Source organism: Pelophylax lessonae, assembly GCF_965119305.1.
Source record: "Pelophylax lessonae genome assembly, chromosome: 8".
NCBI classification, from domain to species: Eukaryota; Metazoa; Chordata; class Amphibia; order Anura; family Ranidae; genus Pelophylax; species Pelophylax lessonae.
Window position 1 is genome coordinate 237,679,195 of NC_138775.1, and position 14,885 is coordinate 237,694,079.

At 41.7% G+C, this 14,885-nt stretch overlaps 1 protein-coding gene across 1 annotated transcript in view; it reads left to right on the top strand.

Moving 5' to 3' along the window:
- The window catches only part of SHISAL2A (shisa like 2A), a 204,948-nt gene that overhangs the window by 63,611 nt on the left and 126,452 nt on the right, over positions 1–14,885 (top strand). Inside the window, exon 2 of the mRNA XM_082266101.1 lies at positions 6,376–6,515. Within this exon, the coding sequence (XP_082122227.1) occupies positions 6,376–6,515 (140 nt within the window). The remainder of the gene's footprint in view (positions 1–6,375; positions 6,516–14,885) is intronic.

A 14,885-nucleotide genomic window follows, 5' to 3' on the forward strand; every position in this document is an offset into this window, starting at 1 on the left:
GAAACGACTGATGACTGATAGTGATAACCCTATCTACATGAAACAACCCACTGTGGCAGGCCAAAAGGCAACACGGGTTGCAGGATAGAAATTTGCACAATTCCCCCATCAACTCAGACAGCACTGACAGGGGATTCCGTCCTGCCGAGACATCTGCTTTCTTTTTATGAGGAGGTGAGTGAAACCTTAGACCAGCGGTCAGCAACCTTTTTCCATTTAACCTCCTCCCACCTGGCCAATGCATATAAATGGCCGGGTGGGAGCTTCCTCCTTCTGAGTGGACATTCCTGAATGTCTTTCAGAAGGAGGGAGTTCGTGCAGCCGTGTGCATGCACAGCTGCGTGTTCTCAGTGTGCCTCTGTCCCCAGAACACAGTTTAACACCTCTTGGCAGGAGGGCTCTGTGATTGGCCCTCCTGATCATATGACGGCTGTGTCCAATCACAGCCATCATGTAATGTCAATACAGCTGTTGTAACAGCGATCGGCTATGTTTCTCCCCACACAGTGAGGAGAAGGAGAGCGGATCTGTGCTGACAGCCGGGGATCAGAGTATTAAGCTGTTTTCCTGCTTTTTACTCAGTGATCACCCAGCTAGTGTCCCCAACACAGTGTCCCCAACACAGTGAAAATACCTGTCACCCTTCTGTCCCAGAAAAATAATCTGGTGCACATCAGCTGCCACATATGCCAGTGATCATCTGTCACACCTGTCTGTAATCATCTGCCACACCTGTCTGTAATAATCTGCCACATCTGTCTGTGATAGCCTGCCACATCTGTCTGCGATCTGCCACATCTGTCCGTGATTATTTGGCGCACATCTGTCGCACATCATCTGCCACATCTGCCAGTGATCATCTGCCACACCTGTCTGTAATCATCTGCCACACCTGCCTGTAATCAGCTGCCACATCTGTCCTTAATCATCTGGCACACATCATCTGCCACATCTGTCTGTGATCATCTGCCATGTCTGTCTATGATCATCTGCCACATCTGTCTATAATCATCTGCCACATCCATCCGTGATCTGCCACATCTGTCCCAGTGAACATCTGCCACATCTTAGTGATCAACATCTGTCACAGGGCCTTCAAAAATGTGATAGGTACTTAGAAAATGAAATGTGTAATTTATGACCTTAGAACACCTGATGGTGCTACTTGGATGTTGGGCCTCTGTATGTGGCTATGCTGTGAAAAAGTCTCATATATGTGTTACTCAGTGACTCAGGAGGAATAGCAGAATATATTTTGGGGTGTCATTTTTGCTATGTACATGCTATGTGTTAGAAATATCTTATACATTTACAACTTTGTGTAAAAAAAAAAAAAAAGTTTTCATTTTCTTTCAACATTTTCCAAAAAACTTGTGGAAAAAAAATGACATTTTCAAAAGACTCATTATGCCTCCCAGAATATACATTGGGGTGTTCCAAAATGGGGTAATTTTATGGGTAATTCTATTGTCCTGGTGCTCCAGGGCTTTCAAAAATGTGATAGGCACTCAGGAAATGAAATGTGTAATTTATGCCTTTAGAACACCTGATGGTGCTACTTGGATGTTGGGCCTCTGTATGTGGCCATGCTGTGAAAAAGTCTCATACATGTGTTATTGCCATACTCAGGAGGAATAGCAGAATATATTTTGGGGTGTAATTTTTGCTATGTACATGCTATGTGTTAGAAATATCTTATAAATTGACAACTTTGTGTAAAAAAAAATAAGTTTTCATTTTCTTTCCACATTTTCCAAAAAAACTTGTGGAAAAAAATGACATGTTCAAAAGACTCATTATGCCTCGCAGAATATACATTGGGGTGTTCCAAAATGGGGTAATTTTATGGGTAATTCTATTGTCCTGGTGCTCCAGGGCTTTCAAAAAAGTGATAGGCACTCAGGAAATGAAATGTGTAATTTATGCCTATAGAACGCCTGATGGTGCTACTTGGATGTTGGGCCTCTGTATGTGGCCATGCTGTGAAAAAGTCACACACTTGATATTGCCATACTCAAGAGGAGTAGCAGAATATATTTTGGGGTGTAATTGCAAGTTTATCTATGCCATGTGTAAGAAATAACTTGTTAATATGACAATTTTGTGGAAAAAACCCTTTATTATCCAAAAAAAAAAAAAATTGCAACTTCAAAAAATGTTTGCTTCTAAGTTTTAACAGAAGGGCCCGTTCCTGCGCGCAGCAAGAATAAATGTGAGGGGTTACAGTGTTCAGGCACAACTAGGGATGGATGAAAGTTTTGGGCCGAGCATAAGTTTGGCCTAAACATTGCCCATTCAGGTACTTGCCTAACCCCTGAACTTTCTCGGCACTTAGCGGGATGTTCGCCTACCAAGCGCACAGTCAATAGGTTGTTAAGGCTTCCCTGCTGAGAGCTGTATTTGGAAAAAGAATTGTAAAAAGAAAATGTAAATTAAAAAAAATTGGGGTAAAAAACAGCTTGGGGGACCCTTTTTTTTTAAAAAAAATCAATACCAGATCCAAAGGGCCTCGTATGGACTGGGGGGGGGGGGGGGGCTACTCCATTTTTTCCTTTTTTTTAATCTGTATTCCCGGGAGCCGACAATACATTACAGACGCGAGCAAGTTTCAATTAAATTTTTTCCTTTAGAAATGTCAGTATTGCGGCAACAGGCTCCATACATCATACAGATGTGCCACTTTACAGGCATATTAAGGGGACCCCCAGGCATTATATTTCAAGGAATTTTTCTTTTTTCTTTTTTACTTTAAGCATCATTAACCCCTTTAAGACCGGAAGCATTTGCCCCCTTAATGACCAGGCCCCATTTTGCGATTCGGCACTGTGTTATTTTAACGGACAATTGCACGGTCATGCAACGCTCCACTCAAAAAAAAATTGATGTGCTTTTTTCCCCCACAAATAGAGCTTTCTTTTGGGGGTATTTGATCACCTGCGCGATTTTTATTTTTTGCACTATAAACAAGAAAAGAGCGACAATTTTGAAAAAAAAAAAAAACAATATTTTTCACATTCTGCTATATAACATTCTCAAAAAAAAATTTCAAAATCAACATTTTTTAACATTGTAGGCCAATTTGTTTTCTGCTACATATTTTTGGTTAAAAAAATCGCAATAAGCGTATTTTGATTGGTTTGCGCAAAAGTTATCACGTCTACTAACTACGGGAAAAATTGATGTAATTTTTATTGTTTTTTTTTTACTTGTAATGGCGGCGATCTGCGATTTTTTGCGGGACTGCGACATTGCGGCGGACAGATCAGACCCCTAACTGACATTTTTGACACTTTTGCGGGTACCAGTGACCTTACTACAGTAATCAGTGCTATAAATATGCACTGTTACTGTAATAATGACACTGGCAGGGAAGGGGTTAACCCTGTTGGTGATCAAGGGGTTAAATGTGAGCCTAGGGGAGTGATTTTAACTGTGGGGGGGGGGTGTGGCTTCTATAATGACCATAGAGACATGTGATCCTATAGAAGGATCACATGGGCTCTATGACCATTCCAGGGAGAGGAACGGTCGGCTGTGTTTACAACACAACAGCCGACCGTCCTTCTCTCTTAGCGTAGAATGATCGTGGGTGTCTGGCGGCAATCTGAGCCGCCTGACACACGCATCAGCTTCCCCGCTGATGATCAGGGGTGGCAGCACACCACCGGCGGCGCCCGCTCGCCCCCTAGCTGCCATATCCATAAGTTGTTTTGCCTGTACAAGCCACCCTGCCGCCGTATATATATAGTATCGGTCGGCAAGTGGTTAAAATCACTGCTCCTTTAAAAACTATTGTTTTAAAAAATGTTTTTGCATTCATACATGTCCCCCCAGGGCAGTACCTGGACCCCCATACACTTTTTATGGCAATGACTTGCTTAAAAAGCCTTTAAAATGAGCACTTTTGATTTTTCATGTTCGTGCCAAATAGATTTTAATAAGGTTCAAATGTTCGTTAGAACTTTTTCTCTATTCGAGATGTTCTGGTGCGAACCGAACCGGGGGCTGTTCGGCCCATCACTATCAGTAATCCAGTTATAGTGCCAACAGTGATTTATGCAAAACTCTTGAATGTTCTTCACACATTTCATGCAAAACAAGTGCTCTCCAAATGGTGTTCTTCAGGGGTTCCACCCCCTCACACAGTTGAGACTCACCAGACTTTTAGACCCAAAAAGTGAATGTATCTATATGGGCTTAATAGGGATTTTTTCAGCAGGAACGCAGGGGAATGCTGGCACCTCCAGCACTTCCAGCACTGAATGTACGTAATGGCAAGGAGTGCTAGGGTGTGCTGGAAGGTCTATTTATGCTGGCTGCTGGGGAATCTATTGTCACTGGTGGGGATCAATTTTTGTGTGGAGGTCTATTGTTCCTGGGTAGGTGTATTGTTGCTGGTGGGGTTCTTATATTGCTGGGGGGGAAATTGTTGCTGTGAGGGATCTACTGTTGATGGAGAGGTCTATTGTTGTTGGCTTCTGGAGGGTCTATTGATGCTGGCTGCTGGAAGATCTGTTGTTGCTGCTGGGGGTCCTTTGCTGCTGGGGTGGTATTTTGTTGCTGGGGGGAAGTCCATTGTTGTGTGGAGGATCTGGGGAGGGGTTCTACTGTTGCTGGGGGTGGCTTCCATAATTGCTCAGTGCAGGGGATCTATTTTACTGTCTTTCTTGTTATCATTAACAAATTCCATGCAATTCACTTAGTAGCACAAAAATGATACTTGGTTCTGTATTCTTTAAAAGGAGCGGTACTGGGAGGTGGGTAACAGGTAGAACCAAGGGACGGTGCTCTAATGCCTCGTTTCCACTGAGTGGTACGGTACGGTTCGGTTCAGTACGGTACGGTTCGGTACGGTACACATTGCGTTTCCACTGCCAATAGTACCCTTTCATGATAGGCGTGGGGTAGCTGGTCACAGCAGGAAAGCTGTGATAGACGATTCTCTGTCAACCAATCAAAGTTCTGCAGAGTGTAGCTCCACCCTGTTGGTACGGTACTAATGTGCTGGTACCCCAATGAAAGGGTACCAAAAAGTGGTACGGTACGGTTCGGAATTAGGGTACCATTCATAATGGAAACGGCATAAATAGCGTACCGTACCGAACCGAACCATACCAGAAAGCTCAGTGGAAACGAGCCTTAAGGTGGGTAGAGAGCAGAAACGAAGGGTGACTCAGAAGGGGGGAGTTCCTGCACCTATTCTCCAGGGAAAAAAAAGGCCTGGCGCTTGTATATTAATTCCAGAATCTAGTTTTGCATAGATCACTGTTGACACTAAAATTGGATTTTTTATTATGGATGTTTATAGACACTTAAAGTAGAAGTCCACCCTAACACTAAAATTTCTACATCTATATCAACAATCTAACACTAACCTATCTAACCCTGTAAAGAAGAAATCAGTATACTTTCCTTTTTTGATTAGACACTGTCACACTGAGCTGTTTGCCACGGCTTTGCTGTGGAGGCAGGTGCAGAGGACACGGGCAACAACGGAAGCCCCATAGTAAGTCTTTGGGTGACATCACTTCCCATTCATTTCACAGCTGTTGGTGTCCTCTGCAGAGCTTCCGCCGCTGGAGATCGGGTCGGCTTCAAGAAAGGCATGTAGAGAGAAGGATATAATTTTGTCCCTGTACAAATCATTAGTAGGACCTCCTTTGAATTATGCAGTTCAGTTTTGGACACCAGTTCCCAAAAAGGATATCAGGGAACCGGAAAAAGTGCAGAGAAGAGCAACTAAACCGATAAGGGGCATAGAGGAGCTCGGCTATGAGGAAAGATTACCCTAACCCTAAAATAACTGTATCTACAGACATCCACAATCTAACACTAACGTATCTAACCCTGTAAAGAAGAAATCGGTATACATACCCTATTTGAAGTCGGTCCGACCCGATCCCACGCTGAGCTTTTAGCTGTGGCTTCGCTGTGGAGGCAGGTGCAGAGGACACATCCGACAACAGAAGCCCCATAGTAAGTCTATGGGTGACATCATTTCCCATTCATTTCACAACCGTTGTCGGCCGTATCCTTTGCAGAGCTTCCCTCAGATCAGATTGGCTTAAACAAAGGTAGATAGGTTACTGTTAGATCGTGGATGTCTGTAGATGGAGGGATTTTAGTTTTAGGATGAACTTACATTTTAAAGCTTTTTTGATAGCACAATAATTAAAGTGTGTACTTGGTACAATAATACACATTTTCTTTTGTTTTATACATTTTTTAATTATGTAGTATGGATATTGATGGTATACACTGATACCTACCGCTCATTCATTTTTAGAAGTTCTAGATTTGGCTTTTTTTTAAAAAATGGAAAACAGTTTATTCATTAGACTTCTAGTCACGCAACGTGTGTTTTTGTCTCCACAGCGTGGGAGCACTGGTGGGATTATCCATAGCTGCTGTGGTCCTGTTGGCTTTTATCATCACCGTTTGTGTCCTCTGCTATCTGTTCATCAGCAACAAGCCGCACAACAAGCTGGACACGGGGCTGAGCCTACAAACAGCAGGTGAGAAGGGAATGATTCCACCTCTGGGAGATGAGCTATCTTTATACTTTATCTCTGCTTGGGTAGAGAAGGGGGACAGAGGATTGTATTTGTCATTTAGGAAATGTGCACCCAATGGGCAAGAAGGTGCAACTTGGTCATCAGCACTAACAAAGAGGCTTCCTACTAAAGGTTAAAGTTTTTCTAAACCCAAAGCTACAAATGTATATATTGTATTGCTGGTGATGCACCCTGTAACCCTGATAGTGTAATGTTTTTTTTTTTCTTTAGCTCAATAAAAAATGCAACTGTTTAAAATTTTATTCGCTGTCACTTCCTTTTCAGTGCGACAATGCTTGCCCCCCCTCCTTATAATGATCAGTAGCTTTGTCACCGCAGGAAACGTGCCCCCAGTGTGTGGCTTTAGCTTGCATTTCAATTTTTTATAATAGGATTACTTGTACTTTAAACCTGAACTTCAGGCAGATAATAAAACAAAAGCAATTGCAATTATTTTTGGACTGAAAGATCATTTAGAGCCGGTTCACATTTGTGCGGATGCGGTGATCTCATGTAATTCGGAGCGCACTGCTCCTTCATTACATGCGATCTCCTGTGCGGATGCGAGTTCAGCCATACACTTTGTATGGCTGAATTCGCAGCGCATCCGCAGCAAACTCGCACATGAGGCATTTTTTGAGCCGCCTCAGAATCGGATCGCACAGTGGTTCACACTTGTGCGATCCGATTCTGTGCGAACTGTCAGATTGCACTGCGATATGCGATCAAACTGGGGGTGTCATTAACATTTAATTGACACCCCCTGCATATCGCATATGGCAGTGTGAACTGCCAGATGTGCGGATGCGATGCAGGAACAGGCTGCATATTCACAGCGTTCCCGCATCGCACAAGTGTGAACCGAGCCTTAAAGTGTTACTAAACTCAGGAGACTGAATTCACTATATCTGGTCTCCCACAGTACACAGAACATGGAAATGCAATTACTTTAGTAAATATAAACTGCTAAATACCTATTCTCATCAGCGGTATATAGCATTCTTGTGACTTCTATCAGTGTCTGGTTAAAACTTGTATTAGGAGTTTTAATTCTACTCTGGCTGCAGGACCCCTGAACATCTGTCTGGACAGTGCTGATTGGCCCTTTGCCAACATGCACCCTCCCCAAGAAGGGGAGGTTTGGAGAGGACAGGATCAAGCAGCCTTTTTACACAATGCAGGGAATTAACCCCTTAGGATCTATAGTATAACAAGCATGCTTTACTGCATATACAGAGTGATTTTACTGTTGTGGATTTTGTAAAACGTTCCTGTATTTTTAAATGTAGCTAGAATCTCAGGAACTTGAAATCGGAGTGCGAGAAGAAGGTGCAGTATTCTGAGTCAATCAGGCTCTGCTGAGTGCAATGTGCTGACAAGGACAAATGCTGATAGCAGGGGAAGGCAGATGGATCAGACTATTTGTTGTTGCTCCTTTACTGTCCAATCACAGGCTTGCTACAGGGAGGTGACCAAGCTGTGTAGCTCAGAAATAAGTCAGGTCATGAACCTGGTTGTGATGCTCGGAAGGCTACATACAAATCAGGAAGTTAAGTGCTGGTTCACACATCAGTGCGATGGCAGAAATCGCATGTGATTTGCACCACATTGCTGTTCAGATCACATGCAATGTCTGCGCAATTTGATTTCAGCCATACAAACTGTATGGCTAAAATCGCATTTGCACCAAAATGGTGCAGGACCCTTTTTTTGGTTCGCACTGGAATCTAATTGCATGGATGTTCACACCTTTGAGACCCGATTCCTGTACCATTTCACAGTTAACACTGTGAACCAATCTGGGGGTGTCATTAACTTTACATTGACAACCCCAGCGATTAGCAGATCTCAGTGTGAACCATTGTGCGATTATGGTGTGATGTGGGAACCGGCACTGAATCGCAGGGTTTCTCGCACCAGTGTGAACCGGGGCATATAGGTAAAGTTGATCCAGGGAATATCCAATTGCCTCTTGGGGGATCAGGAAGATGTTTTTTCTACTGGGGTTTACTGAGTTTTTTTTTTTTTGCCTTCCTCTGGATCAATCGTGGGTATAGGACTGTGTATATAGGATTGCATGATTTTATTTTTTTTTATAAGGATGTTTTTTTCCCTTTTATTGGTTGAACTATATGGATTTGTGTCTTTTTTTCAAAAAGACTAAATATGTAACTATGTAATTAACTATGTAAGATGAATAATTCTATTTTTGGTGGATTTTAGTTGGATGAATTACTTACTGGATTTTTAGAACTGTAGAACCCTCCAGCAGCAAGATCTGCTCTCTGGAGCTCTTTCCTCTGACTCCCTGCACTAGCCATGCAAGTTGTAATGATCACATAGAAGTATGTTTTATAAAGGGTTGGTGAAATTCTCGCGCTGTCTCTCTAATTGTTGTCTACAATATAATATAACACCTTTAATGCCGCAGGTACTAAAATTGGTAACCTACACAATTCAGATAAATATAGTTGGGGGGAGTACCGCGCTTTAAAGTGATTAATACAACATAGATAAAATTATATACATATGTGAAAAAGTGCCAAAGTGCTTCTTAAATATAATATTCAAAAATTATGTGTCTCAATGTGTAAAATAAATACAATCCGATATAAATCCTTCAATTAATATAATAGGTGATAAAAAAGGACTAAACTAAAATTCATCTTAGTAGAACCAACTATATCAATACAATATATAGTGAAAAAAAGTTATAAATCCGTGACCTTTTCAAAATTAAATAATGTGCTCTAAATAGGTGATATCCAATAAAGTGCTGAAGTGTCCTTAAAATAATTATATAAATATATAGTGATCAACAAAATCTTCTTTATCCAAATTTGGCATGCAGGTGCTCTTTCGTGCGGTGCCCACTAGGTGTCCTAAGCGCTCACCTCACTGCTCCTTAAAAAGAGCCTTAAGTTGTATGCCTCAGTATGCTGTTCCTTCCTCCTTATTGGCATATATGTACCATTATGAATCCTCGGTTATATCTCCCTTGTATAAACAGCTATATTCCAGGGGATATATGCGGTCCTTTATATCTCCAAAAAAAATCAAATTGGGCCAAACATGGTGAAGTACGTCCCATAAATTTATTTAAAAAAAGTAAGAGTAACACTCACATTGCTTTGCGTCTTGTTTCTAGCATAACAAACATTCCTTTGCCGATACGTCACTTCCGGTTTGGCTATCCTACGCGTTACGCTGCGTACCCACGCAGCTTCTTAAAAAATAAAAAAATGTTTTATTGCATTTTTACATTCTTGGTGTTCCTTATTTTATTGGTAAAATCATTCATAAATAAGATTTATAATCATTCAGTCCAGGACCTTCTAGGTCATACTGAATCTTCTAAGAACTGAAGAAGTGGCCCGGATAAGCTACAAAACATCTTCATCCAATATAATATGACAAGTCCAATTGAATGTAATTAACTACTAACAGCTATACCATGACCTGGATAAATGAGAATTTTCACAAACTTTCAGGTTATACCTTTTTTCTAAGGTGTTCAGGAAAGTATGTTGATGGTAGACATAATGACATGTGAGTACCACTCAGTCCAGTAGTAATGTGAGCTAACTGGGCTGCATAAGGGTGCACCCCCCAGCGGGTGTGTCATTGACAGCCTGGGTTCCCAAGAAGTTGGTTGAAAGATGTTGGCCTATATTCAACCCAAAAGAGAACGGCAGGACAAGGAAGAAGTGGGGGACAGCGATGGAACATGGTCTGAGTGAGCAGTACTTGGCTATTTTTTGTATTTTTTTTATATAGAAAGGGGGGGGGGGCCTAAATCTAAAAAAAGACTTTTAAGCTCTGCTCTAAAGGCTGAAAAGCTAATAATGGGAGAGATCCACACCCTCGTACCTGTGATCTGGGACGCCCCATATGTTGGTCATGGTCCCAGTTTTGCTAGAATGAGTGCTCTCCCACTTTCAAGTCTCACGTATTTGCAGTGCGCTGTCCCTCCCCTGTCAAAGCATCACTGGGCTTAACCACTGTGCAACAGGGAGAACACTGCGCATGTGCGGGTCTTGAAAGAGGAAGGGTGCTTGTTCTACTGATGGTGGAAGCCCACTCAATGTATGGGGTGTCCCACATTATAGGCAGGAGGGCATGGATCACTCCCATTAGTTGTTTTTTTTTTTTTTTTCAGTCAGATTGTGGGTAAGCTGTGATGGGCCCAGAATGGCACTTAAATTATACTCCAAGCCTGGTATGGCAGTTAAACTAAACTCCAAGCTTTAAAGCTACAAAGTGTTTTTTTAAAGTACTGGGACTTCTTGACTGCATAGTGCATTTTATTACAAATGTGAAATTAGCCTTTGTAACATTTTCAATTCAGGCCAATATGACTAAGAGCACAGTGCCTTGGAGAAGCGTTGGCAGGCGGTCTTATGAATGTAGACATTTTTAAATCATTTCAGTGACAATGTGGAATTCTTCCATTCTACAGAACTACATTGTTCCTTAACCAATTAGCTACTGCCTTATGTTTCTCATTGGTTATGTGGTAGGCAGATATTTACCTGTTTATAAACGGCACTGGATAAAGCATTGTCGGAGGCAAGTACATCTGTTAATGTCTGTTAACTTGAGTTGTCCTTGGATGGCTCGGTTCACAGACACTGTGTACAGAGCCAATCCAAGCAGCTCTGTACCTTGGGATTACCGTGATCGGTTATATAGAGACACCAACTACAGCAATCAAAGATGTAAACTGTGTAGTGTTTATATGTGTGACCCCCACCCCCTCTTCTTACAGTTAAGCAGCAAAACACAGAGTACCTGTAGATAGGAATAGTTATATAGGCCTTGCACTGCCCCTCCGTGTCTTCTATACATTTGATCACCAGATTGCCTCTCAATGTGATTAGTATATTAACCCTTTAGCCCCCTTATTCTGCACATCTGCATATTAACCCTTTCATCTCCATCCCCTCAATGTAAATGTGACCTGTACACTAATCCCTTCACCTCTGCCTCCCTCTGTGTATGACCTGTATACGTTCTATCTAGTGCATCATGTTTTAACCCCCTCAATACCAGAACGTTTCATAGTTTGCCAAAAAAGTAGCAACAAAATTCAATCACCATCAATCAATTTCAATGGGGTCATTTGGGGGATCTTCCTACTGTCCTGACATTTTTATTTTACGTTCAATACAATTTTATTGAAAATTTTAGCAATTTAATATACAAAATATCAGAACACCAGACATAAACCCCGACAATCTGAGGCAAGTACAAAATAAAACAAAACAAAAAACAACAAAAACATAAAAAAACCCACAACATTGCATATTAGGGGCGTTTACATGGCATTTTTTATTTTAACACAGAATACGTTTTTTTCGTTTTCACCAAAAGAAAGCTCTATCTGTCCCCAAAAAATTGTATAAAAATTATTTGGGTACAGTGTTACATGACCAAGTAATTATTAGTCAAACTATCACAGTAATGTAAGCTAAAAATTGATAGCCAATTGAAAAAACAAAGTCCACAGACAAAACCAAAATGTGAATGTCTGAAATTAGGCTGGACATTCCAGCTTCATAATATCCAGTGAAAAAGACTCCATATCTCACTCCAAAACTCACTCCACATGTGTGTGTTCACCGCCACCAAATAAATGGTTGGGCTCTTACCAGAGAGCCATGACCCTCTACTATGGAAGGTCATACAAGCTATACTGAATCCTCTGGCACTGATCTCAGATAAGAGTATGGGGAGCTGTTCCAATCCTTTTGTCCTCGAGCTGTCCACTTAGTGGTAATGCACCCTGTAAATGTATACAAAAACGCTGATAGTGTAAAGCCCTCTCGAGTAGCGTTAACCACTTTACCACCGGAGGATTTTGCTGTCTTCCGTCCAGGCCACTTTTTGCGATTCGGCGCTGTGCGACTTCAACTGACAATTGCGCTGTCGTGCGACGCCGTACCCAAACGAAATTTACGTCCTTTTTTTCCCACAAACAGAGCTTTCTTTTGGTGGTATTTGATCACCTGTGCGATTTTTACTTTTTGCGCTATAAACAAAAAAAGAGCATTTATTTTGAAAAAATAACAATATTTTTAACATTTTTTTATATGAAATTCCCCCCCAAAAAGATGTAAAAACCAATTTTTAAAAAAAATTTTGGCCAATTTGTTTTCTGCTACCTATGTTTGGTAAAAAAAATCGCAATAAGCGTATTTTGATTGGTTTGCGCAAAAGTTATTGCGTTTACTAACAAAGGGAAAGATTTCTGTCATTTTTGGTGTTTTTTTTTTAACGCGTAATGGCGGCGATCTGCGATTTTTTTGCGGGACTGCGACATTGCGGCGGACAGATCGGACCCTTGACTGACATTTTTGACACTTTTGGGGGTACCAGTGACATTACTGCAGTAATCAGTGCTATATATATGCACTGTTACTGTAAAAATGACACTGGCAGGGAAGGGGTTAATTTTATTGGAGAGGGAGGGGTTAATGTATGCCTGGTGCTTACTGACGTGTGGGGGGGGGAGGTGACTGAGTGAGTCATGGACAGATCGGATGTCCAGCTATGCTGAACAGTCCGATCTGTCACTCCCTGTCACTATGGAGATCCGCCCGCTGTGTTTACACACAGCGGGCGGATCTCCAGACTCGATCCCCGATGATCGGGTAAGAGCAGCGGCGATCGCCGCTGCTCCTCCCCTGGCCCGACTCCCGCTGTGAATGAAAACAGCGGGAGCGAGCCTCCGGCGGCGCGCAAGCGCCGCCCAGAAGGGGGAGTGTCTGACGACGTAGCACTACGTCGTCAGACGATAACGAGCCACTCTGCCGCAGTAATATTACTGTGAGCAGTCGTAAAGTGGTTAAATAAAAAGTTTAGCACTTACATAATTCCAGAGAAAAGACAGCATAAACAGCAGATATCACAGTGATGGTGGCCATAAAAAATGCCCAAAAGTGCGATAGTCAGAATGTGTAGCTCAGCCCGACCGGTTTTGTCCCCAAAGGACTTCTTCCAGGGCACCCTGAGGACAAAAGGATTGGAACAGCTCCAATCTGAGATCAGTGCTGGAGGATTCATTATAGCCTGTAGTATGACCTTCAATAATAGAGATCCTTATTTGGTGGTTGTAAACACACGGTGGAGGGAGTTTTGGAGTGAGATATGGAATCTTTTTCACTGGATATTATGAAGCTGGAATGTCCAGCCTAATTTCAGACTGACACATTTTGGTTTTGTCTATGGTTTTATTTTTTTTCAATTGGATATCATTTAGCACAACACCTTTATTTTACTAGCATTTATTGTGTCAATTTCTCACGATTGTGGGGCAGCTTTGTTTAAAATGTTTGAGTTACACAAGCCCAAAATGTATTTGTTTTTATAAAACTGAAAATATGCCTGGAAATGAAGAGGTAATTCAAGGGTGGTAATTCAAGTGGGTAAAGGATAAGTGCACTTTAAAACAAAGTGCACTTATTATCCTTTTTGAACTTTCCCTGACCTAAACTAACCCACCTCCGTTCGTTCCTTCTTAGCTCAATCCAATGAGCGTGGCTTCTCAGTTTGCTTATATGCGTTAGTGAAAGTCTTCACTGTTTTGACCGTGCCTACACAGTCTCTGGGACCCAGCCCTATAGAAGTCTGTTGGGCACTTGTGGGGCCAGTACAGTAAAGATTTTCACCACCGAATATGAACAAACAGCAGAATAGTGGTCATTGGATCTAGGTATCTGTGAAGGCAGAGGATGGGTTAAGTTAGGCCTAAAAATTATAAACACACTTTGTTTAAAGTGCACTTTTCCTATATTAAGTCAAGATGAGTATACACTTAAATTTCAATTAACCGGTGAAAATACAGGCGATAATTAATATAAACTGCAATTAAAAAAATCTGAGGTCTCTCAACACAGATATATTAGTGATATGAAGTCAATTAGAGGACTAAGCTGTTTACATAAGGCAGTTTGGCCGTCTGCCATAGATTTTCACCGCTGGAGAAACCGTTAATGAGAGCAAGTGTCAATTTAACATTGCAGTCAAAATGAGCCGTGACAAAGTGTTCTAAAGTGACAAGAAGAAACAAATGTCATTTTTATTAAGCCATTATAAAGACAGACGTGAAACTGACCTATTTCTGTGTTTCTTCTCTCCTTTTGAAATCATAATAAATTTCCAAGGTTAAGAGCTGTTCTGGTGCTTTATTCCAGCTCTTGACAATAACTTTGTGTTCTGCTCTGCCCTCCTATAACTGAGAGGCCAAAATGGTGGCCTTGGGGACACGTGGAGCCCCCTTCAATGCTGCCTCTGCAATTCACTGCATCAAAAATAACTCATTTCTAGTCG